The sequence below is a fragment of the Homarus americanus genome, unplaced genomic scaffold (assembly GCF_018991925.1).
Source record: "Homarus americanus isolate GMGI-L3 unplaced genomic scaffold, GMGI_Hamer_2.0 scaffold51859, whole genome shotgun sequence".
Classification (NCBI taxonomy): domain Eukaryota; kingdom Metazoa; phylum Arthropoda; class Malacostraca; order Decapoda; family Nephropidae; genus Homarus; species Homarus americanus.
The window spans coordinates 16,621,544-16,649,081 of NW_024711292.1; the positions used below are offsets into that span (position 1 = coordinate 16,621,544).

The following is a 27,538-nucleotide window of genomic DNA, read 5'->3' on the forward strand; positions in this document are numbered from 1 at the left end:
CCCTGACCTCCTGGGGGACACAAACATGCCCTACAGCCCTGACCTCCTGGGGGACACAAACATGCCCTATAGCCCTGACCTCCAGACACAAACATGCCCTACAGCCCTGACCTCTTGGTGGACACACACATGCCCTACAACCCTGACCTCCTGGGGGGCACACACCCTACTGAGTTGCCTATACAAATATAAAATGTGACCTAAGTTATAGAATTAGTTGTGATCATCAGAAAGTGTAAAATGATTATAAACATTTAATTATATTGAAAAATGCTTAGCCCCTCTGGTGGGGGAGGGTGGATCAAGTGGATAAGTGTGGAGGGACACATTATAATGCCTCTAATAGTGGCATTGTATGATGACATTGAACTTTGGTCAATGGAATACTAAAGAATCAAAGAATGGAATGCCAAACAAGCAATACTCAGCCAATGAGAAATAGAGTATATGATGTAATGCATGAACACGTAGTGTGTGGCCACTATACTCAGTATACTGGCTCATGTCCTCGTGCAGCCGACCCATCAATCCTAGAGGGTCAATTATTGTTATTTATTGTCAAACATTTCTCTTGTCATTGTCCCCCCCCTCCAAAAAAAATTTCTCAACGGATCGATACAATTCACGTGGGTTGCCTAAAACAATGGGGGACGGAAAACCGGAAAAAAAGGAAAAATCAAACCCCGGTTATGCGGGGTATTAAAATTTACGATTCTAGCTATTTTGGAGGAATTATTATTATTTAATTTTTATGCCGGCTAGTTGAATCTACCAGTTGGCCAGATACTGGATAATTGGGATTCTACTGTGTACTAATAAATAAAATATAATAATACTACCACAATGCCAGCAGGCAATAGTTTCTCTACACGAGGGACACTGGAGACTGGAGAGGCCGAGATACCCAATACTGGTCACTCCTCCTACTCCTATGATGCACGTGTTAACTCCCGTTATGTTTTTGACGTTATGATGATAATTAATTTTATTTATTTTTGCATATTCTGTATGAACGATTGTGTGTGCAAGTAATAGAGTAAAATAATTTAAGAAAACTGCGTATATCATCCCAAAATCACGAGTTAAAAAATAACAATAACCCAGCTTACACTTTTGGCCTGGTAAGGGGAGGGTAAGCTCCCCGATGCCGCACCACCCTTCCCCTCCCACGATCTGCACACTAACTCCCTCAATCATAAGAAATGTTTATTCTCTTTATGTGTTTTTACCTTATGTTAATCACTTCTTTACATTACTTTTACCAACTTTTTATAACAGAAATTACATATATCTTCACCAAATTACAAGTTGAAATATAACAATAACATAGCTTGGCCTGGTAGGGGTAGAGTTCACTTCACACAAAACCATGCTCTTAATTATTCTTATTCTATAACAACATGCCATCTCCATGGATATTATTTTAAATGTAAGAAAGGTTATGGTATATGTAACACCATATGAAAACACAAACACACACACACACACACACACACACAAAAGAAAAAAGAGAGGAAAAAGTGGACTACAGCAACATTAGAATAAATTAAGATATTATTACTACAAGTAAAGATTACATCATAACCAAAAGAGTGTTTCACATACCCGTATATGTTTTACAATGTAGTCAATAATAACCTTCTTGCGAGAGGTAACTTCTTCCTCTCTATGCAGTCCTGGGTTTAGCCCCTTGGCAATGGTGGCCATCAAGCCACCTTCACAAGTGTTCCAAATAAACTTTGGAATGTAGCAAAGGAAAGCCTGAAAAAAAAAAAAAAACATTAATAATCAAATTATAAAGACGTGTACAGGTACTCCTCGACTTACGACCACCCGGACATACGACGGCCCCAGTCGTACCAATTTTTTTTTAAATTACGTATTTTCGAGTCCCGACGTTAGTGACTGCTCTGTGTACTGACAAAATTTTCGTGTGTAATTCCCTTTAAAATGACTGGTAAGCTTAAAAGTGAGAGTATATATATACAGTATATACAGGTATATATATACAGCTTCTCCCCGACTTACGACGGGTTTAGGGACCCAAATCCAGGTCTTAAGTCGAAATGGTCATAAGTCAAAAATGCTTAAATAATACATAGAAAATCTAAAATGGGTGTCTCTTTTTCTTCTCAGTACCACAAAACCCTCACTTTTAAGCTTGCCAGCCATTTTAAAGTGAATTACAAACGAAAATTTTGTCTGTGTACTAGCGTTGGGACTTGAAAATACGTAATTTGACAAAATTTTGGTACGAGTGAGGCAGGTCGTAAGTGCGGGTGGTCGTAAGTGCGGGTGGTCGTAAGTCGAGTAGGCAATAAGTCGGGGAGGAGCTGTGTGTATATATATGTTTATGTGTGTGTCACAGTCATGGGCTCGTGGGCCTTGGGTTCGAATCCTGGTGGGTTGAGGTGTTGATTATATACTGTATATATATATTTCATTTTTAGTCCATATAACAAGCGCACTTTGAACATATAATCAACGACCTTACCAGCCAGGACTCGAACCCTCGACCTAATGCATGGGACCAGGGAACGTTACCGACCATACCACAAGAGCACTAAAAGCAGTTCAAGACTATGTGATATTTCACACAAAGCCTGTTCATCGAGCTGATGGCGTCGTGAACCTCTCATTGGGAACTGCCCGTGCTGCTTATGTGGATGTCAGTAGCATTTTACTGAAACCAGCTGGTATGAAACATGAGGTACCATATATACTTCATTTTTATTCCATATAACCACTTTCAATTTGGTGCTATTTCACCCATAAAATTTTAGTTCTCTTGGTGTAATTCAAGATTATTTTCTTTAAATCAACACTGCACTGCATTATATATTGTCAATATGTAAAATAAATTTCAAAATGACCAATAATATGCTTGCAAAAACAGAAAAAAAGCATTTAGTTGAAGAGTCTCAAGCAATATGTTACCTCCACTGAAAAGAGAGACTAACGCCTGTTTGTGTGTTAACAGGCTGGATGGCGTGCCAGAAACTAGTTTCTTTACCTTCAATTATGTTCAATAATTGTTAAAATGACTAAAAAATGTTAATATTAAACTTTTAAAATTATTGAATAGTATAAACTTCTTGATATTTACTAAAATATTAAGGAATTTAAGCCCTAAAACCGATTACTGTATTGGCGGACTAATACTACAGCTGGTGGACCGCCAAATGCAAGCGAAAACATGTTGAGGTCGGCTTGTAAAAATCTCGTTAATCGAGGGATTGCTCGTTAACAGAAGTTAAGAATCTTATGGAATCTTATCGTTAACCGATATCTCGTTATCCGAGGCGCTTGTTAACCGAGGGATAACTGTATATATGTGTATATATATATATATATATATATATATATATATATATATATATATATATATATATATATATATATATATATATATATATATATATATATATATATATATATATATATATGTATGTATATATATATATATATATATATATATATATATATATATATATATATATATATATATATATATATATATATATATATATATATATATATATATATATATATATATATATATATATATATATATATATATATATATACACAGCATAGAGAATAATAACTTACCTTTTTATAGTACTGTATAGACTTAAATTCAGAAAAGGAGAGTTTACGGTTGTTCTTTTTGTTCAAATCAGAATGCAACGCCTAGCTTATGCCTAGGTATGTAAATGCCTAGCATTAACTCGCCAGACCAACATACAGGCAATTAAAACATCAAATAATTCCTTAAATACGTAATATTAGGAGAACACGTCACTACCTGGCATTTACAGTGATCCCTCAGTTAACGAATTACCTTCCATAAGATTCTTCACTTCGGTTAACGAGCAATCCCTCGATTAATGAATTCCTTACGAGTGCCCCTCAACATGTTTTCGCTTGCTCACTAGCTGTTGTATTAGTCCGCCAATACAGTAATCAGTTCTAGGGCTTAAATTCCTTACCATTTTAGTAAATATCAAGAAGGTTGTACTATTCAATCATTTTAAAAGTTTTATATTAAATTTTTTAGTCATTTTAACAATTATTGAACATAACTGAAGTACATGAAACCAGTTTTATGCACGCCAAACAGCAACTCAACACACCAAGCTTGGCGTCAGTTTGTTTACAGGTTCAGAGGAAGGAACATATTGTTTGAGACTCTTCAACAGAAATGCTTTTTTCTGTGTTTCCAGTCAAATTATTGGTCATTTTGAAATATGTTTTACATATTGATAATATATAGTGCAGTGCAGTGTTGATTTAAAGAAAATAATCTTGAATTACACCAAGTGAACTAAAATTTTATGGGTGAAATGGCGGCAAGGGGTGACTTCTCTTCCACCCCAATGCCTTCTCTTCTCCCTTCTCCTCCACCCCCATTCTAATTCCCATCACCATCATCATCAACTAGGAGAGTTCTACATGCACACCTCAAAGTAAGTGTACTTTAGTGCATTTATTTTTCGTTTGTATGTAATTTTCGGTGAGCTGGAACCAATTACCCAAAAACCCACTGAAACAATGGTTTCTGTTAACGAGCAACCTTCTGGAACGAATTGTGCTCGTAAACCGAGGAACCATTGTAATGGCAATTCTCAAAACCCCCTCCCTCACCCTCCATCACAAGCATTACTACCGCGAGTCTCAAAAAGGGCAGACTGTCCTTAAAGGCCAGACCTGGCAAACCTATGTGGCGGCTCCAGTGTGACCACCCTCTCACATCAACTGATCGCTAGTAAACAGACCATTTCATGTCCCATAATTTTAGCTGTGTTGATTTATGAGTGTTTGTTTTAACATAATACTACAAAAAACAATGTTTTGTTTATTCTAGGAGATGGGCTGAGGTGCATCTGGGTAGACTCAAGTCTTTTTAATATTTTGTGTTTCTCTCAAGTACCAAAATCAATTATTCTATTGAAACAACACTTCCATTTAGTGCGAATTCGATTTAAAGTGACTTCTCTTGAACGTATCTTGTGTTATATCAACGTTCTACTGTAGTCTACCCTAGTAAAACTGTTTTCTCTAATACAGGTACAGAGCAAAAGAGTAAAAATTACAATACAGTCATGCGCCGGTTAACGTCCTAGATATGTTCTTGGAAACGTGACGTTAACCGAAATGGACATTATCCGATCATCACATAAACTTTTTATTTATACTTACATGTATGTGGAATACTATATACGGACATATACACTTTCACTCTTAAATCACTACTGTAAGGTGATACAGGTGATTAAGTTTTATCTCTTGTGCAAAATACATGACGTTTATATTAAAATTATTCACTGTTTTACAAGGATTCCAGCAACACCGAGCAGATGGGGGAGAGAGAGGGTGGGAGCGATCAGGGGGCGGGAGGTGAGGTAGTATGTTTGACAGTTGGCACAGGCCCAGGTCTAACTCCTGTATATTTATCAGTTCTTAGGTGACTAAGCTTCTCTCTTATAAAATGTCAGTGAAATGACCTGGGTGAATATAATTAACATAAATGGGATTCTTGTAACATACCGATTAATTTGAATATAAACATGCTATAATTTGCACGACAAAACAATTTTAGTACCATAATCAAATTAGTACATGTGCACTCCAGCTTTGCACTAAGGTCATTTATTTCTATTAGGTTTCTTTTAATATGGTGTGTCCATGTAAATGGATGAAAATAAATGAAGAAATCTATGTAACTCTACCCAAAAATACAGTTGAAAAACTTTTTTATAAAATGTAGCCTACTACAGTACTGTACACTAATGTACAACAATTTTTATCTCGAGCAAAATATATGACGTTTATATTCAAATTATTGGCTGTCTTGCAAGGATTCCAGCAATGTAAATTATAATCTCCTAACTTTAGTCTGAGATATTATATAAGATAAAAACTGTAAGCCTAAAAGCCAGGTTGGGGGGGACTGACGAAGCCAGCCACGCCACCCAGAGAGGGGGGTTGGGGGGTTGAGGTGATAAGTTTGAGGTGAAGGTCTCTGTGTGTTTATTTAACAGTCCTACTAAGCTTCTCTCATTTTAAAATACCAGTGATATGACCTAGGAGAATATAATTAACATAGCTGGGATCCTTGTAAGACACTGATTTATTTGAATATAAACATGTTGTAATTCGCACTAGACATAACAATTTTAGTACCTAATCAAATTAGTACATGTGCACTCCAGCTTTGCAATAAGGTCATTTATTTCTTTTATGTATCTTTTAGTATGGTGTGTGCATGTAAATGGATGAAAATAAATAAAGAAATTTATGTAAATCTACCCAAAAATACAGTTGAAAAACTTTTTATAAAATGTACTACAATATTGCACACTAATGTACTACATTTTTTATATCTTGAGCAAAATATACGACACTTATATTCAAATTAATCTCTGTCTTGCAAGGATTTCAGCAATGCAAATTATATTATCCTAACTTTAGTCTGAGATATTATATAAAATAAACAAAGAAATCACCAATCTTTTATCTTGGAACATGAGGGTGGTAGGAAGTTATTATATGTCTTATTTGTGTCACTTATGTTACTTGTATATTATTTGTAATTCGTAACCCATTCCCCAAATATGTAACTGTAAATTTTCAGCCTTCTGGCTGCCAAGCTCTTTCAATAAACCGTTAATTATTATTATTATTATTATTATTAAGATGGGGGGTGGGGGAACACGGGAGGTGAGGTGACAGAATGTCTGGCAGTTTGTTTGTTTATTTATTTGAGATAAGATTTGACAGTTGGCGCTGAAGGCCTGCCTGAGTGTTTATTTATCATTACTTAAGAGTGACTAAGCTCTTCTCATAATTTGCCACCCAAACGACCTGGGTGAATATAACTTACATTGGAGGGATTCTTGTAAGATAGTAATTTATTTGAATGTTTTTTTTTCTATTTAAATTTTAATTGTTTATTCCTTGATAGAGGAAGCGGGATCCTAGTGCTGTCACTTGGTACCCCTGTACCATAACACCAGAAGCAACTGGCCAGTGTCACAAGTATATACAGTACAGTACAGTCATCCCTTGGTCATCACGCCTAATTGGGACCCCGCCGATAACGAAAGTACAGAACCTATGGGATTTATTCTAATTGGTTCAGGCACCCAAGACCCAACCCCAAGTTTCCCATTTTACGACCATTTAGAGCCACTAAATATATATATATATATATATATATATATATATATATATATATATATATATATATATATATATATATATATATATATATATATATATATATATATATATATATATATAATGTTATGGTAAATATCATAAACACACATAGGCATGGCTAGGTTTATTACAAAGTGATGAAAAGGGTACGCTTAATACTGTAGTCCACAAAACATGTAGCTATGCTTTTTTTTATTTGGTCCCCCGTCATACGAGTCCGTTTTCTCTCACATCAGGACGCCTGAGTCCTCCATTTTCTCTCTTAATCTTAAGAGTGCACCAGAAACTTTACTATTTTTAGTAATGCCACAGAATTTGAAATTGCAACCCCAATTGCAATTGTTGAGGCAACTAGATATGTCTGATTACAGCAAATGTGTTATTGTCAATTTGTAGGTGAAAGATTTTATCCTCAATAGATGTAGGTTAACATTTCACCTGTAGGCAAATGCTTAAAAAAAGCCTAAGTAAGGAAGCATATTCCTTTAACACATAATATCTGACCAGTATGGGGAGGATCATCGTGTCTCCGTCAGGGGGTCGTGGAATGGTGGTCCAGCAGGCGTCACTTTTTTTGGGGGGGTAGGGGGGGAGGGGGGCACGGACGTATATGTGATCGGACGGACATTAACCGGCGCATGACTGTACTCTAATGTGGCTTAGAAATAAAGAAAATATAATACAAACTTATAAAACAAGAAAACTAAAGTGCAAGTGTGTGTATATGTGGGAAGCAGACATAAGTTTGGAGGAACTGAGCACTGAGCTGTAACTGCATCTCGACTCGCCAGTTGCCTCCCCAGACATCACATCACTACTACTACTTTTTTTTTAAATGGCCTCCAGCCTCCCTCAATAGCCACACCTTTGCCACCATTTTTTTACCTTAAAATTAAATATCCTAATACAAAAGTAGCTACCCAAGCTAAGTTGAGTTAGTTGAACTGCAGATCTATGCGGCATTCAGTGACTGTTGCCTCATAGTCAATGCCTGCAGACGTTGTCGGCTTTGGGGCCAAAGATCTCGTTCCCGAGGCAAAACAATACAGACCTAAGCAGACAGAACAGTTGGCATCTCAACCAGGCTGTAACTATGCTGTCACTCGGAATTGAGTATGACCATCATCCAGCTATGACAAAATGATAAAGAGTTATTACAGATAAGGATGTCACCTTCATTGGTGAGCTCTGAGGTAACTAAAGAGGTTGATATGGGACCGGCAGGATTTTCCACAGATGTTGCACATGTGGAGGGCTACATCCAGTGTAGATGGAGCGGCGGCAACGTCTTCCCGGTGTTGCCACTTGTCTGCCTCGGTATGCAGTTGAGCTTACACGAAAGTATTGACACCTTCTCGTGTGGTGTTCCTCCAAGCGTTACAATGTGGAGTAATCATCTCCCAGGTGAGGGGGTCGATTTGGCACTTTTTCAGGTTTGTCTTAAGAATATCCTTCTATCTTTTCAGTTGCCCGCCAGCGTTACGTTTACTATTCGTTAGGTGACTGTAAAGTAGCTGCTTTGGCAGTCTACTGTCGTCCATACGGGTAACATGGCTAGTCCAATGTAGTTGTTCATGGATAATGGTAGCCTCAATGCTCCTACCGTTGGTGTCGGCTAAAATACTGGCATTTGCTCTCTTGTCTTCCCAGCCAACACGAAAGATGGAATGTAGACAATGTTGGTGAAAGTTTTCAAGTGCCTTGAGGTGCCTCCTGTATGTGACCCATGTCTCGTTGCCATATAGCAGGGTGGGGAGGACCACTGCTCGATGTATGTGCAACTTTGAGATAAATTCAGCCCCCTACAGCTGAAGACACAGGTACGGAGTCTGCCAAAAACCTGATATGTACATCTGATCCGATGTTGAATTTCTTCATCGATGTCCGCTGTAGTCGACAGGTGGGACCCGAGATACCCAGTCCACGCTTAACGTCATGGTTACATTCTTGTAAAACACAACGTTAACGGAATCAATTTTCCCCATAAGAAATAGATAAAATACACTTCTTACATTCCCCAGCCTCCCTTTGCCCCCATAAAATACATAAGTCATGCGCCGGTTAACACCCTAGATACGTTCTTTTGGAAACGTGACGTTAACCGAAATGGACGTTGTCCGATCATCACATAAACTTTGTATTTATACTTACGTGTATGTGGAATACTATATACATACATATACACTTTCACTCTTAAATCACTACTGCAATGTGATACAGGTGATTAATTCTTATCTCTTGTGCAAAATACAAGACGTTTATATTCAAATTATTCACTGTTTTACAAGGATTCCAGCAATGCTGGGCCGATGGGGGGAAGGGAGGGAGGGGAGGTAGTACGTTTGACAGTTGGTGCCCAAGGTCTAAGGCGTGTTTATTTATCAGTTCTGAAATGACTAAGCTTCTCTCTTATATAAAGCCAGTGAAATGACCTGGGTGAATATAATTTACATTGTTGGGATTCTTGTAAGATAGTGATTAATTTGAATATAAACATGCTATTATTTGCACTAGACATAACAATTTTAGTACCGTAATCAAATTAGTACATGTGCACTCCAGCTTTGCACTAAGGTCATTTATTTCTTTTACGTTTCTTTTAGTATGGTGTGTGCATGTAAATGGATGAAAATAAATGAAGAAATTTGTGTAAATCTACCCAAAAATAAAGTTGAAAAACTTTATATTATAAAATGTACTACAGTACTATACACTAATGTGCTACAATTTTTATCTCTTGAGCAAAATAAATGACGTTTATATTCAAATTATTGGCTGTCTTGCAAGGATTCCAACAATGCAAATTATAATCTCCTAACTTTAGTCTGAGATATTACTGTATATAAGATAAAAACTGTCAGCCTAAAACCCTGGCTGGGCAGATGGGGGAGGGAGGGAGGGAGGGAGCGGGAGGCGAGGTGATATGTTTGACAGTTAGCTTCAAGGTCTAGTGAAGTATATTTATTTGTTTATTTATGTTGTTTAGTTTAGTTTTTGTTTTTGCTTATAAAATTTCATAGAAGTGACCGGGCAGAATATAATTAACATTGCTGGAATTCTCACAAGACAGCGACCAATTTGAATATAAACAAGCTATAATTTGCATTAGACATACAAATTTTAGATCTAATTTAAGAATTTTATTAGAGAGCAAAATTTTTATCTTTTGAGCAAAATATATGACGTTTATACAGTATTCAAATTATCCGCTGTCTTGCAAGGATTCCAGCAATGCAAATTATATTCTCCCAACTTTAGTCTGTGATTTAATATAAGATACAAATTTAAAGCCTATTGTATAACCAGAAACTTTCACTGGGAGGAGGGAGGGGGGGGTTGACATGTTTGACAGTTGGCACCTGTGGTGTGAAGTATTTAATTGTTAATTTGTGTCCTTTAGGTTGAGGTTTTGTTTTTTGCTAATAAAATTTAATAGAAGTGACCCGGGTGAGGGAGGTGGTGTGAAGTAGATGTTGGTGGTGCTGTGAGGGAAGTGTTAGTGGTGATGTGAGGGAGGTGTTGGTGGTGGTTTGAGGGAGGTGTCGGTGGTGGTTTGAGGGAGGTGTCGGTGGTGGTGTGAAGGAGGTGTTGGTGTGAGGGAGGTGTGGGTGTTGGTTTGAGGGAGGTGTTGGTGTGAAGGAAGTGTTGGTGGTTGTGAGTTTTTTTTTTCATGGGCCACGGACGTATGTGCGATCCGACGTTGTTGTTCGGTTGGACGTTAACCGGCGCATGACTGTACATTGATTATGTTGATTCTGTTCCTCTTACCACATAGCCAGCATCTTCTCAATCACAGAACTTCGAGCATGTCTTGTCTTTGTTGCACTCATATAAGTACCACTTCCAGCACTCGCCTTAATCTTGTCTGTGCTGGTCCGGATAGTAAGCACTGTGTGGGGATTAGGCCTAATGCTAAACCAAAGTCCACAACACATTCTGTATGTATATTATGTATGTTGTATGTACACCATGTATGTACCCCATTTATGTACACTACCTATCTAGTCACTAGCATGTGGCAATGCCCGTTTCATGTCACCACACGCTTAGATAATGTGCCTGGCGACATCTGGAAGCTGCTAATGTACCACATGTCGCCTGAGAGGTCAGGGAGAGGTCAGTTGACCCATATAGGAGTGTAGGGACTGCCCGCGCCTGTAAGCGCACTCCTGTATACTTCCGTTAAATAGAACCTACAGAACTCTACAGGTGTTTGTGTTCGCTCCTGTAGTAAGAACTGAATACCCGAACACCTAAATGGAGCAGTGAGCCCCTACACATTCACCAATCTCAAAATGGTAGCAAGGCTAATGGTCTTGCGTTGTTTCTTCACAACACTAGCATCACTAACACTTGATGGGCACTTGGATGCCATTTTAAATGGTTACAGTACAGTATTTATAGCAAAAACACTTAAGCACGCGCGTACACTGTGGAAGCTTAACAAAGACTGGGGAGAAAATGCTTGGGGACGCTGTGACGCTCAGCGAGCGAGCGTAGCACGCCAAGATGAGACGGTGTTGCACCATACAAAGTAATCCATGTTGGGTGACAATGTTATAACGAATCGGTCGGGCTGTTATACTTGTACAACATTGTCGGAAACATGGGCATCTCAAGAGTAGCAACGTTATAATGAAATAATATTGTCTGGGACAATGTTAAGTGAGGACTGGGTGTACTGAATGTGGGTAACATTAGGGAGGGTGGTACATCCTTAAGCTGGATGGATAGCGCATGTGCGGCTGAACTAGGGGCAGGCTGCAAAAGTTTCTGAGTCTTACGTACATTCACCTCAAGGACGAACTGTGCATATGCATCTGTGTAGGTGTTTAGTATCTCCTGTAGGTTGTGTTGCGTTTAGTGTGAGCGACAAGGGTGAGGTTGTCTGCATACTGAAGTTCAGTAATGGAAGCTGCCGACACCTTTGTTCCTGCCTGGAGTCGTCTTATGTTCATAAGTCCCTTCATCCGGTACTGAATGTCCACCTCGCTGGCTAAATTGGCACGAGTAACGAAGGCAGCCAAGAAAATGGAAGAGAGAGAGTTGGTGCCAATACTCATCCTTGTTTTACCCCCATTTGGATAGGGAAGAACTCAGACTGGGTGCCATTGTGCAGAACACTGTTGTTCATGCCATCGTGGAGTTGCCTCAATGGCGATGAATTTTGGTGGGCAGCAAAACCGGTTAAGGGTCCGCCAGAGGGCTTCCCTGTTGACCGAAGCAACGGCCTTGGTTAGGTCAATGAAAGCCAGGTACAGGTCACGGCGTTGTTCTCTGCACTTTTCCTGTATCTGGCGGGCAGCACAGATCATGTCAGAGGTGCCACGTGATGGTCTAAAGCCACATTGAGATTCTGGGAGGAAGTTTTCCATCTCAGGAAGAAGTCTGTTTAGGAGGACTCGGGCAATAATCTTGCCAGCTACGGGCTGAGGTGGGTCAGCTCTGGATACTGAGGGACTTGTTGGGCAGTAAGGACATCAACATAAGTGTTTTGGTTGAGCAGCAAAAGGCAATGTTCTTTCCAGCACTAAAGGATGTCTTCTTTATTTTTAATTAGGATGTAACAGCACAATTTGTATTATATAAATATTTACCCGAATGTATATTAACCATATATTCACCAAGTCATTCATCCATGAGTATGAATCAATTGGCGAGTTGACATTTCCTCTGGGGAGCAGGCGAGGTCAAGCTTGATCAGCACAGTTCAACAACAACCTGACACGTATCCTGTAAGGCCCGCCTGACAACTCCCTCTCCCTGGTGAGAGAGACTATCATATCACCTGTTACCCAGTGAACATCTCACTTACGTGCTCTCTTATACAAGTGTACTAAGACATTTCCCTGAGCAGAGAAGGTACAATATACTCTCAACTGAACTCGGTACCTGTGAAACTATATTTTTCTACATTAAAGCAAAACCTGACAGATAAAGATCTTGTAACTAGACTTAAACAACATGAATATAGTGTTAGGACAGGCCAGGAATCCAATGCTCTGTTTGTTCATTTGAGGGATAACTAGCATTGCATTGACTGGGATAATGCCTCCTCAATATTACCATGTAATTCAATTGACAGTAGGAACATTATAGAATCCAGTCTCATTAAACATACCGAATCCGTCAAAAAGAATTTGAGTAATGGTATGTACAAACTGGATAATTTCGTAATTAAGAAGATTTGTAACCAGGTGAGAAGGTTGGGTCATCATACCCTCTGACCTGACTACCGACTGCCTTGTTATGTATTTTTCCTTAGTCTGTACTCACCCCTGAAGATGTGAATTACACGATAGCGCTTGGGAACTTCGTGTTTTCTTCTTTCCTTGTGGTTATCAGTATATTTTATATATATATATATATATATATATATATATATATATATATATATATATATATATATATATATATATATATATATATATATATATATATATATATATATATATATATATATATATATTGTGATCAACACAAGGAAGTTACTGTCGGATGAGTGGTGGGAGGCTGCACCATTAGTGATTGACCCATAAAAGTTTTAATAGAATTGAAAATTCGTTCATTTTGTGTTGATCTGCAAGTTTTTGCATTTAACAGGCTTTATTTTTAAACCAATCGTTGTTTAGATCATGAAGTTCGAGCTGGGCCGCCATTTTCTTCTTGCAGAAGGTACCAGCTTTGGTCCGAGACCGAGGGATGTTCTGCCAGTCAGATAAAGCAGCATGTTTATCATCGGCGAGTACAGTGATTTCCTGGTCATTTTTGTCAAACCAGTCCTGGTGAATTCTTTCGATCCGGCCGACGATCTCCCTGCAGGTCTTTGTCATAATGGTGTCGAGAATATCCCATTCGGAACTGGGATTTGGGTTGTTTGTTGTCAGGATTTTTATATCAGCCCATGTTCGAGCTGCCCTCTGAAAGCATGTGCTACCGCTCGATCTTCCAGATGCTTACTGTTAAAACCTCTTTTGGAGACATGTTGCCTTCGCCATTTTGGGGCGATGTGAAGCGAGCTAGGCTCTGACGAGCCTAAGATCAGTGTCACAGTGGTCTGAGCCACGCATGGCTTGGATGATGAGGACATCTCGGTGATCTCTTTCTCTGAGAATGATGTAGTCAATGAGATGCCAGTGTTTGGATTGTGGGTGTTGCCACGAACCCTTGAACTTGTCGGCCTGCCTAAGCAAGGTATTGGTGATAGTGAGGTTGTGTGCAGCGCACTTCCTGAAGAGGAGTAGGCCATTGGGATTACACTTGCCTAGTCCATTTCTCCCAATGGTTCCCTGCCAAATGTCAGCATGTCTACCAACTCTGGCATTGAAGTCACCAAGGAGCACAACCTTATCCTCTCTGGGGACAGAAGTTAGCACTCTGTCAAGGCCGGCAAAAAGGCCTCCTTGATGTCATCCTTTGCATCCAGTGTCGGGGCGTATGCAATGATAAAAAAGGCATGACGTAAGTGATTCAGTAGGACTCTGAGCGTCAAGAGGTGCTCATTGATCCCAACAGGCATTTTAGATAGCCTATGTAGGATGCATTGGCGGATAGCAAAGCCAACTCCACAAATGCGGTTTCTCTCCGAAGCAGGCTTACCTTTCCAGAAGAAGGTATAGCCAGATTTCTGTTCTGTAAGTCAACCCTCGTCTGCAAGCCAGGACTCACTAATGGCTGCTATGTTGATGTTATACCTAGCCAGCTCTTTTGCCACAAGGGCAGTTTTTCTTTCAGGATGCTCATTTGTACCAGTATCCAGAAGGGTCCGACACTCCATGCAGCGACCATAAGATGTTGTATAGTTTGTTTTTGTTTTGATCTGTGATTATGATTGTGTTTTTGACCACACAAGGATGACCTTCCTGGGGCAGTTGCCCAATCAGGTTGGTTCTTTAGGCAGGCTATGTTTATTAGGGTGTGACAGTTGCCCCAACTTTGTCCTACAATGCTGTTCAAAATTTTGGTGTTGCATACTGACATTAAAAATACCCACGTGCAATTTTTTGAAGATTCATGCATATTTGAGTGAGCAGCAATTTGAAAAATAGCGATTTTGCTTATACGGCATACGCGCCTATATATGAGATTACACAACCATCATAAGGGATATTAACACAAATCATTTGCCTGTCTTAATTAAAAGCTGTTATTACAAACACAAAAAAGCTAATCATTCTTATTCTCTTGTGATATCATTAAGGGGTCTTATCATATATTCACAAGGTATTATTTCTCTAGAGCAAGAAACCATGATTTCTGTTCGGAAACAGATGATCGTTTACGCCAATTAGGAACGCGGAGTCTGTCATATTCAACTACTTGAAGGACTTCTTGAAAGCGCTCCTCATCCCTGGCACATTATGAAAGTCATGGCAAAGTTTTACACCACGCTTTGCAGCCTCATTGACGACCTGAAGCTTGTCCACAACCCGTTTCATGTTCAGGTAGTCGTCATGATCCGCCCATTCACTGGCTGGACTGTGGAGAAACTGATAGGGCATGCTTAAAATGGTGAAGAACAGGCTTGAGTCAGGCCCAATTAGGTCCACCAGGGCAGTGCCACTTTCTGGGAGAGGGGGAAGATATGGCTTTCCATAGCCCCCATGTTTGAGCCCCACTCTCTTAGTAACTTCAGTGCCTTCATGGCAAAGAAGGGCCATCCTCATCTCCTCTTTTGTCCTTTCTTGTACTTGGGACGAGAACAAAGCCAGTGGGGCCAATCCTCAATTAGGTACCAAGTGTGTCTACCGAGTGCCACACGTGCTTTGTCAACTATTGTGGCATTATACAAGGCAAATTTAGCCAAGGTTTCGACCAAATTCAAGTCATTCAGTGGCGCACTTGCTGGAATGGGGCAAACAATCCACCATGAGACATAAACAGCGACTGTGAACACAGCAAACCGTTCTAACTTGCTGATTTGACTTTTAGTCACAACCTCGGCTTTGGGAAACTGCTCTTTGATCTGGCCTGACAAAAGAACAATCTTGAGGGTATAGAGCAGTTTAGCCATCCACCTTGCTTTGAGAAGTGCGCCGGGGTAGACCATCGTGAAGTTCACAGGCTCGGATCCTTTAGTTACAAGCAGCAGACAAAGCTCTACCAGCTCCTTGTAGTCGCCACGTGTAAATGGTTGGGCTAGAGATTCACGGAAGAAGTCAGCCATCTCCTGCTGGCGCTCCTCAAACACTCCAGGAATTGCGGGGTAGTAGTATTTCTTTTTTTCATTGTACGCCAGTTGAGAGAAATGGGTCTTGAACCTAGAAATGCAATTATTGGGAGTATTGTATTTCGTACTAATCTATAATATTGTTTTAGGGTATTAAGATTGATATGATCGATCATTTGCTTGGTGTTAGTATATCTTATAAGTCTAATAAAAGAAATTCCACTAAATTTGTTCATTAGATAATAATATTCCTTGTTATTTTGTAAAGCCGACGGTGCTAGCTCAAACATGCACCGATCTCCAAGAAAATTTACAGGGGTGTTTCCTAGATAAATACACAACACTAAAACTTTGAACAGTATTGTAGGACCATTTTTTTATTTTTGGAGGGCAACGGTCACACCCTAATGTTTATGATACCTTTTCTTCCCGCCTCCCCTTGTGGGTTGAGTAGAGTGGCTCCTCGAAAGGGCTGCTCAGTCACACAAACAGGACCAGGTTGCACTGCTGCCTAGATCCCAGTGCATAAATGACTGTCTTATCTATGCTGCCCATGTGCAAAGTTGTGACAAGAGACACCCGGCAGTTATATCTGCCTGTCTCTGTCGCCATAGGACTTTTGGGGGTATTGGGGTTTTGATGATGATGATAAGTATGATGAGCGGGATGATGGCTGCACGTGAATTGATTTATGTGGTGAGGCAGGAGTGCAGGCTGCTACCACACATCTTGGCTCTCTCCTTTCCTGATCCAGTGGTGCAAATGTTGCAACGACTGGGAAGAGGGAGAGTTGCAATGGAATGCCGATAGCCCAGTTTGTTTGGGTTTCTCCTTAGTAGCCTGTCCATCATGCATTGCCTTCGTCCGTTGGTGTAGTCGTTGGGTTCCCATGGTGGTCACCTCTTCTGCCCATACTGCCATTGGGGTCATGTTAGAACTCTGTTAGCATGTTTGCCTGATGCAGGGCTCCACCGCAGATTTTTCGTTCAGGATTTACTCCTGCAGCCTTATTCCTTCCAAGGTTAATCCAACAGGCAGTGGGGCAGTGGGTGATAGGTGCCAGGACATGTCAACACGCCAGTGGACCTATGTGCTGTCCCTCTGGGGCCCACTGCTGCTCCAAGATCCCCTGCTGATCTAACTTGGGCCCATGAGGCACCCAGTTATCGTGTGTTGCCACGAAGAAGCTGTGTACTGGCAAGGGAGGACTGGTGCACTTTGCTTCCCTGTTCACCACAAGGGTTAGCCATCGGTGGTAACTGAAAGCGCGCGCACGTCCACACACACACACACACACCGAAGGGTCAAGACGTACCTGACGCTCCTCTCGGAGCAGCCAGGTCAACTGTTAAGTTGGCCCATACCAACCCCCTCCCCTGAACCCTCCTCCCCACCGGAATATCAACAAGTTCTCGCCAGAAGTTACAATTTCATTTAGGAAAGGAACGGAACCAGTGTTAAACAGAGGTGAACAGTGCTTAAGTCAGTGAGAACAACTCAACAGTAACAGTCGTACCCAAGTTTACCTTCACACAGTGAGGTCCCAGGTACCCAGTGATAACGGCCCGTGAGACCCAACAACAACCACCGATGTGTTAATCCGTCTACGATAGGAAGGCCTGGGACCAAACCTCACTCATATAACACCATCTGTGAGGGAATTACTACACCACATGTCCCTCATAACACCATATGTGAGGGAATTACTACACCACGTCAAGTCCCTCATCACACCATCTGTGAGGGAATTACTACACCACGTGAGGCCCCTCATAACACCATCTGTGAGGGAATTACTACACCACGTGAGGCCCCTCATAACACCATCTGTGAGGGAATTACTACACCACGTGAGGTCCACTCATAACACCATCTGTGAGGGAATTACTACACCACGTGAGGCCCCTCATAACACCATCTGTGAGGGAATTACTACACCACGCCAGGTCCCTCATAACACCATCTGAGGGAACTACTACACCACGTGAGTTCCTCCTAACACCATCTGGGAGGGAGTTACTACACTACGAGTTTGCTGTTCAACACCTACATTAATCTGTATGTTCACTGTATGTTCCTTTACCTTTCTCTAATGAAGGCTTTTGTTAAACCACCAATGTATGTAATAAGTCATTTATGTCCAATGTATATTTTCAGCCTTCGGGCTGCAGAATTTTTTCAATAAACCGTTAATTATTATTATTATTATTATTATTACACACACAGTTTTGTAAAGTAACTAAATAAATTTACTTGAATACTGTACTCATGTAACATTTTTTGGGTATTTACTTTTTTAAAAGTACTTAAATTTGTGAGCATGCTGTACTTTTACTTTTATTTAAGTATAGTTTTCTAACACTTTTACTCCAATACAAATGAAAAAGCAAAAATCATTATTCATTACATGCAAACTAATAATATATTTTTAAACTAAATAATTTATTATTGGCCATAATAAATGAGTTGTGTAGGTGGAGGGTATGGTGTGGGTGGAGCCAGGAAGGGTACAGTGTAAGTGTGGAGAGACACCCTGTGGTCACATAACTAGAGGTCTCGTGAGGTGACATCGGTCAGGTGGCAGAGGCCATGACAAGAGGACTTTCCCTTTGATCTTCTTGTGTCCATTAGCACCTTGACCATCCACCTCACCTAGCCTACCCTTTTATCCCCCCTCCCCCATTGAATCCCCTCTCTTCTCCCCCACCTTTCCTTGAGAGGTTTGGTCTTCCTGTTAGATGTCGGTTGCTCTTTGCATATACCTGTACCTAAAATGAATTTCAAAGACACTGTGATTCTAAAATGTTTTACATAATTCCGTCTAGGACGGGTTCTCAACCAGGGGGGGGAATTCAGGTTTTCAGGGGGGGGAAACTGATTCGGGAGCAAGAGATATGTTCGATGAGAAATCAATCACAGAATTTTGGCCCTTGATGTGCGATTCCTACCCAAAAGTGGCAGAAAGAGCTATCCGTGCATTGCTTCCGTTTGTGTCGATATATCTTTGTGAGTCAGGCTTTTCAACTCTGTTGCAAATTAAAACGAAGCAACGTAGTAGATTAGAGGTAGAAAATAACCTGCGTTGTGCCCTTTCAAGCACTCCTCCGCGTATCCCAGAATTGGCGAAGAAAAAACAATCACAGGTTTCTCATTGACTGTAATCTTCATCTGAATAAAATTAATTAGAAATTTACAATACAGTGAGTTCTGCTATAACGCGTGTTTTGATAACGCGAATTTGCTCTAACGCGATTTATGAATTAGGAACGATATTTGTATAACGCGAACGCTTGTTTGCTATAACGCGATTTTTGCTTGCTATTTCTCCAATTTTGTGGTACAGTGGGGTATGCTATAACGAATCTAATTGGTTCTAGAACCTTGTTCGTTATAGCATTCGTTCGTTATAGGATTAATCCGTTCCAGGCCCCCAAATACAACCACTTAACACTGAAAAATATAATATAAAATTGTAAAAATTGTAAAAAAGTGCATAAATATGCATCTAAACCCCTGAAATAAAGAATATCATTAATATTTGTAATAAAAAAACAATAAATTAGAAAAAAAAAAAAATTAAATAATGTTCGTTGTAGGAGTTTCGTTCGTTATAGCATACCCCACTGTATTAACTGTGAATATAGTAAAGAATATCAACGAGAAGCGTTCTGGTGATAGAATTCCCGGTGATGATCGTAAAAGAAAGGATATAACACTTGAAGAGAAGCTCGATTTTATCAACCTCAAAATCACCCTTCTCCCCCATCAACTAAAGTGTTACATTTACTGTATGATTTCATTATTAGATATGAATGTAACATTTATTTAGACTGTGCTATCCTTTGTATTAGGCTAACTACTAAATTTTTTCGATTTCGAGTAATCTGCACCTAACCCTATTTTCTCCATAAGCCCTGTTATTTCTATTACGCAATTTTCTATAACACGATATTTTACATGAACACAATTATCGCGTTATAGGAGAACTACCTGTATCCTGGTATTCTATTGAACTTTTTGTTTATTGCATTATGCTTCAGTTTGGTCTGTTAAGTAATTCATTATAAATAAAAAAAAACTATTTTACTTTTATTCAAGTTTTATAAATCCATCAACATTTTCAATTGGCATTTAATTTGTAAAACTCCACTTTAAAAATAATCCATGTAAAATTGTAAATGTATATGTACTAATATGGAAAAAAGAAAGGATTTTCAGTATTATATGCATATTATTTGGAATGCACTTTTTGAGGCAGACAATCTTGGAAAGGAGGGGGGAATGACATTCTGACATATGGTGAAAGGGGTGCATGGGGCAAACAAGGTTGAGAACCACTGGTCTAGGATATAAAGCCTGTATCTATACATGTATGAGACTGAGTGTATTACTGTTATGCTTAAATAATTAAGTACCACTGCCCCCCCCCAGCACCCGCCAGATGCTACGTGGTGCAAAAAATTCAGCCACCCATCAATTAAAATCGAAAAGTGATGTCACCACAGTCACACCCCAATTACAGGAACTCAGTCACAATGGAGGTAACAATCATCCATAAACTCCTCAAACCGAGAGGAGCTTAATAGTTACGTGGTCATGCCCAGGGGATGGAATGGAGCTACTGAGGTCTTTCCCAACATTAAGTGACTTATCTCTCAAGCGTAATGCTTGTGAGCGTCTGTTTAGTCATGTTGGGCTTATTATATTACAGTATGTCCTTGCTTAACATTGGGGTTACGTTCCTGAAAATGCGACGTTATACGAAACAACGTTAAACGGATCAATTTTCCCCATAAGAAATAGAAGAAATACAGGAGTTATGTTCCTGAGCCTCCCTTTGCCCCATGAAATACATTACATATACAGAAATTCAATGGCATTTTTATAGAAAATATTATAAATATCAATAAACTAAATCATTTTGTATTGTACTCACTGATGGATGGAGGTGGTGGAGCGAGTGTGTGGTGGGTAGTGGAAAGGAGGAGGAGGGCGGAAGAGGAGGGTGGCGAGTCACTGAGACCTGGCTCCTCCTCCAGGTTTAAAACCTACTTTTTTGTAGCAAGGCTAATGGTCTTACGTTTCTTCTTCACAACACTAGCATTAGTAGCACTTGAAAGCCATTTCGAATTGTTACAGTACAGTATCAAGAGCAAAAACACTTTAACACGCACAAACACTGCGGAAGCCTAACAGAGACTGGCTTGGTGTCGCTTGGGGATGCTGTGACGTTCCGCGAGTGAGAGGTAGCGCGACGACGCAAAACAAAGTTGTACCAAGTAGTCGGGACGTTAAACGAATTTTTAGTATCTTAAGATTAGTGACGTATTACCGAAACAACGTTAAGCGGGCAGATGTTATACGAGGACTTACTGTATTTAATTAATTTATTACAACCCAGGGGTGACAAGCCTAGTTCTAAGACCATGCAGTCAGACATTAATGCATTGGTACTCATGTCTTACAGGACACACTACGACTTGTGTATGGAAACAATATTGATATGATTTAAGAACAATGGGAGTTAGCACCCACCAAAGCGTGGGTAGAGTACAACAATTAAATCAAAATTATTACAAATCAGTAGGTGGTGACATATAGTGACTCCCTGTGGTAGGTGGTCCCTGACAGTGTTGAAGGGTGTTAGCATTGGGACAGTTACAGAGTTTACAAGAAGAGAAGCGCAGGTCATCCCTCGCCTCAGATACTTGCCAGATAGGTCTGTATCCTAACCTAATGTGAGCAGAGACAACATTATGTCTGCGAACCATAAGTCCACATCTATGATAGTTGTGTGGATAAGGAAGAAAGAGATCATAGTGTTAGATGGATATATTTCCAGCCAGTTCACTATCCCTGCGATGGATTGCAGGGAGAAGTGGGGCTGAACACATTCTCTTTCAGTAGGTCATGCTGGGCTTATACAGTATTAAGGCCAAAAAGATTTTGAGAATCAGTTATTGATTAATCTCAATAGAAAGATGTGTAAATAAACATGTGTAATGCTGTGTCATTAATTTTATCTTTTGTTAACTTGTTTTTTATAATTTACTATAGATTTATTGTAATATTTGAGACAATTAATAATTGTTATATTTTTATTCAGTATTTGAGTATTTTATGAATGAGATACTTTTTACATCTACTTGAGTACACTGAACTTTGGATCCTTTTACTTCTACTTGAGAAACATTTTGACAATGTAACAATACTTTTATTTTAGTAACAAAGTCTGGGATTTTTTTTACAACGCTACACACACACACGTCTCCGAGTCGGCTGGTGACTGCCCAGCTGATCTCTGTCACTCTCGATTTGGTTACGTTGGCACTTATGACAACTGATTTGTGAATAAAACAGGGTGTATGAAGATGCATTATACACTTGATAATATGCTACAATATTATTTACCAGTGCCCAAGACAGATCTTGTGATAAGCACAAACCCTCTTGAGCAGTCACAACAATTGTGCTTGAGAAATGGTGAGTGCTGGCAACACTATTAGAAATAGCTCATTTGGGATTGAGTGTGGGATTTGGGGAGGAAAATTCATTTGTTTTTATTATGTTTTATTAACCCTTAAGCCCCGGGTTAGGATGCTGCTGGCAGTACCCCCCACGCGGGGCTAAATCGAGAAAAAAATCAACATTTCCAAAATTATTAAAAAAAGAAAGTGGGAAAATAGGCGGACGTTCTGGAACGTCACCGCAGGCCTAATGGTTAACCCGGCACCTAATGAACCTAAATAATATAGGAATTATGGTGAATTGCATTCTGTTGTTAAAAAGGGATGGCAGAGTGTTAAGCAGGTGGGGAGTCCCCCCCCCCTCCCTTCTCCATCACCTCTTATACTGATAAGAATATCTATGGAAAAAAATGAACTAAATTGAACAACAACTTCTGTTCTTAGAAATTACCCCCCAAAAAATTTATAGCCTCACAGATTGCTGAATTTCAATCGCGAATCTTGAATAAAGGGTCACTAATAATTTTTTGTGAAAAAGTGAATTCGCAAATACAGGGGGATAAGTGTATATATTACTGTATATTTCGGACAATGTACAGGTGTAATTAAACAAGCTTGTTTATCATAAATACTGTAACGGATATTAAAGAAATTTAAATACCAATTTGAAAGATGAATAATGACTAGCAAATGAGGTGCTCCACATTAAAAGGCTGAGAAAAATGTGTTTAAAGTGTTTCAAAGATCAAACAACCATAACTTTGTTGTTTTTTAAACTAGAGGGTTCATTTTTTATATCATGCAGCTCAATCCCTCTCCTAGCAAACTGAGAAAACTGTAAGTTAGTACTGTGAATAGTTATTATTTTATTGCAAGTTGAATGAGAATAATTACCCATCATGTACAGTTGTTTGATCTTCAAACAAACAATAATTGTGTTTTTCTGCAAAATTTTATTATTATTGTGGGCTAATATTGTAAAACAAGTTAATGATCACCAAAAGCAACACGCGTCTTACACCCTCCCCCCAAAAATTTATTAATAATAAAAAACTCATTTGCCAATCAGTATTTATCTTTCCGTCCCTATTATTAGCCAAGATTTATACCGTATTGTTAAGTATAATAGTGTGTAATAATAAGGAAACACCACGGCAGTAAAGCCTCCAATAACGATGGTTCTATGAACGAAGATTCATATTTAAGACCATGGTTAATTTAGGACCCAATTCAATTTAAGCCATTATTTTCTTTGTATTTACGATGAAATTAGAAAAAAAAACATATACGTACTGTAAATAATAAGTAAATCCCGATATATATTATATAAAAAAATATAATGCCTTTTGCACAAAGGCTGCCGGGCTTGTTAGTGGCAATGCCAGCATCACTAGTGGTGGTAGTGCTGGTTCAAAAGCTAATAGAAAGTGTATAAGCTTAGCCGAGAAACTAGATGTGTTAAAACGATATGAAAAAGGTGAGAGGTCTGTGGATATTATATGGAGCAAACAATGGACATATTTTCTGAAGTGGATCCATTAACAGACCGAAGTATTAAAATTAACTGGGACACGGAAAATGCAAATGCCCTCTACACAAAGTTGTAAAATGAGAAAAGAAAGTAGCTGTGTAAGGTTCTTTCGACAGCTTTATTATTCGAAGGCCTACACCATCAACTTCAGCTACACCATCAAATTCAGCATCATAAGCAGCTTCAACAACAACTTCAGGTTCAGTAACAGTTTCAGCAACAGCTTTATGGACAGCTACAGCTTCAGCCAGAGTTGAACCTGGTGATTGGTCATCTAAGTAAGAACTCACACATCATCCTTGGCTGTCCTATGTTTTAGACTTTACCACTATTGATGGTAAAGTAAAACATTTATGAACAGTAAATAAGTGTTGCTTTCATATTCTTATATGAAGAAAAATTATGATGTTTTCACATGTACGCACTTACTGTACATACGTTGGCGTTCCCAATAGTCTCGCTTTATTTCTTTACCATTAGTGGTTAGCTACTGTACTTCTATTGTTCCATTTATTAAGATTACTTAAAACATACATACAGGTATTAATTTTTTTTTACATTAAGTTCATTACAGCTACAACCAGGGTCACTACGAAAACAATGCTGTCTTGTCTCCTCTTGTGTGTTTTAATATTCTACGTATTATTAATGAATTGTATTGCTCATTTCACATATACTGTATAAACATTAAATAAATGAAATACATATGCAGTAATAAACAATAAAAAAAATTTTGTACACATTCTTAAGATAAATGAAGCGATTTCCTTGAGTACACACATATACATTGGCATTCCACAATCAGTCTCACATTTTTTTTCTTTAATATCAGTGGTTACTTCTACTGTACATAAATTAAAACATACATTCATTTTACTACAACAACAACCAGGGTCTAATTTTCTTCAGTTTCAGGTCGATAACTGACATTATGGGTGTAAACACTGACAACAATGCCGCCTCTTATCCTCTTGTGTGTTTTAATATTCTACGTATTATTAATAAATTGTATTGTTCATTTTTCATTTAAAAAAATTAATTCAATCAAATACATATTCAGTAATAAACAATAATGAATCTTTTGTACATATTCTTTTAATAAGATAAATGAGCTGTTTCCTTAAATGCGCACGTATATGTTGGCATTCCCAATCCATCTCACTTTTTTCTTTGCCATTAGTGGTTAGCTACATCTTTTGTTCCATTTATTAACATTAAATAACATTACTTAAAACATATATATTCGTTTTTTTACATTAATTTTACTACAGCTACAACCAAGGTCTCATTTTCTTCATTTACTTATGGAGAACCATCGTCCCGGCCCGGCTGTAAACACTGACAACAACAATGGCATTCCATCTCCTCTTGTGTGACCATATTATTGTTCATTTATATTGTATATGGTGCATTCATAAACATTATTTAAAGAATGTAGTTTGCATTTTTCATTTATTTTATTGTTTTTGGGAAAAAGTGGGTAAAAAAACACACAAAAGATATGAACAGGTCACACTTGGGAACACATCTCATTATTGTTGCTTTATTTTAACTGTAATTAATGATTCACCTTCCACTAAAATATTAGAGGACACATTACAGTTGTTATTCGAGGCTTTACTGTACACTCATACCCGTCACCATTAACCTCTCCTCTCCCCCCCAACGTAATTAACATACAAATACAAAGGCGGAGAAAGTTTGCATAATCTTTGGTAAAATCAGTATTATGATAATAGTATTACAATCTTGCTTTCTTTAGTTCCTTCGTTTTATTATCCATGAAGATCGTAGCAACTTGAAGTTACATAAATCCTGAGAAATGCGTATAACTTTAATGGCCTCGTCACAATCAATCACATACTGATCAAAGTCTTTCTCTGCACTCACTAAAAATCGCCACACAGGCTCTTCATCAACTAAATCATTGATTATTGCTACCGGTAACAGTTCAGTTTCATTATAAGACTGAGTTATGGGATCACTTTCACTAGCATTCGTTGGGTCAGGCTCAAGTTCATCACTATCAAGGTCAATACATGTCTCATTACTATCCACTTCTACCTCCTCACAGTCTGTATGTTCGGATACATTAGTGTCACTGTTTGTGTTACCATTACTCACATTCATCATTTTCATCTTCACTTTCATCATCATTATTGCCGTCAGTGCATGGCACATAACTCTGTACCAAAGCACAGTCTGCAAAACGGTCTTGTGATGCATAGCAGTCACTTTTTGTATTATGAGTAGTATACCAAAATCACTATCACCAAGCATTCCTGGGGTGTCCACGTGAGCACTGTCGTCACTAATCACACGCTCAGGAACAATAGGCTACTGAACCCACACTAGAAGGCCTGGCCTCACTCGAGTCTTGCTCTAATATCGGGCAGATATTGCACAGCACTTCTCACACCCGTGGAACACGAATAATGTCAAAGTTACGCCGAAAAGTTATCAAAAATAGCAGTAGAAAGTACACTGAACCTCCTTATGCTATACAACATGCCATAACTAACAAGGAGGCAGCAACTGGGGACACGGATTGGCCGAGGAACTGTGATGTAGCAAGGGGAAATCTATTGTGATTGGCTGCCTCGGTGGGTATGGTCCGAGGGAGGCGCGCTGTCATTGACGAGCGCTCCTCTCGCTCTGAACAGGATGTTCCAACTTTCTTTGACTGAGTGCACAGCCAGATACGTAGCTCCCAGCCTGAGGCGAAATCACACCTTATTTTTGAAGGACTTTTTACCATATTTCTATTCTACCTAGAGGGTTACATCCAACGCCAACATGTAGAGGAAGGGTAAAAACAGTGATATCCACCAAAAAACGCATTTTGGCCGGGGTTTCGCTTCGCCCCTTCTAATGCGGTGCGCCTCATATGATAAAGTAACTACTGATTTACTGTGATTGTTACTGGCAAAGTAAAAAATAATAGTTATACAGAAAAATAAACAATGTTTTGAAGGTACTGTGCCTCAATAGTCAGAAAAATTTAAGGGTGTCATGAAAAAACTAATTGCATAAAGGTTGTAGAACAGTAACAAAACTATCAGCCCAGTATTGGTTGAATGTATCACTGAATACCCAAGTCTTCCAACACACTCTCTGGGAACTTTTGAACAGTTTACGGGCCTGGAG

The 27,538-nt window shown here is 39.0% G+C and overlaps 1 protein-coding gene across 1 annotated transcript in view; it reads right to left on the reverse strand.

Annotated features, from left to right (window-relative positions):
* LOC121856673 (innexin inx1-like) overlaps positions 1 to 27,538 on the reverse strand; it is a 57,191-nt gene that overhangs the window by 15,583 nt on the left and 14,070 nt on the right. The window contains exon 3 of the mRNA XM_042352395.1: positions 1,606 to 1,761. Coding sequence (XP_042208329.1) covers positions 1,606 to 1,761 — 156 coding nt within the window. The remainder of the gene's footprint in view (positions 1 to 1,605; positions 1,762 to 27,538) is intronic.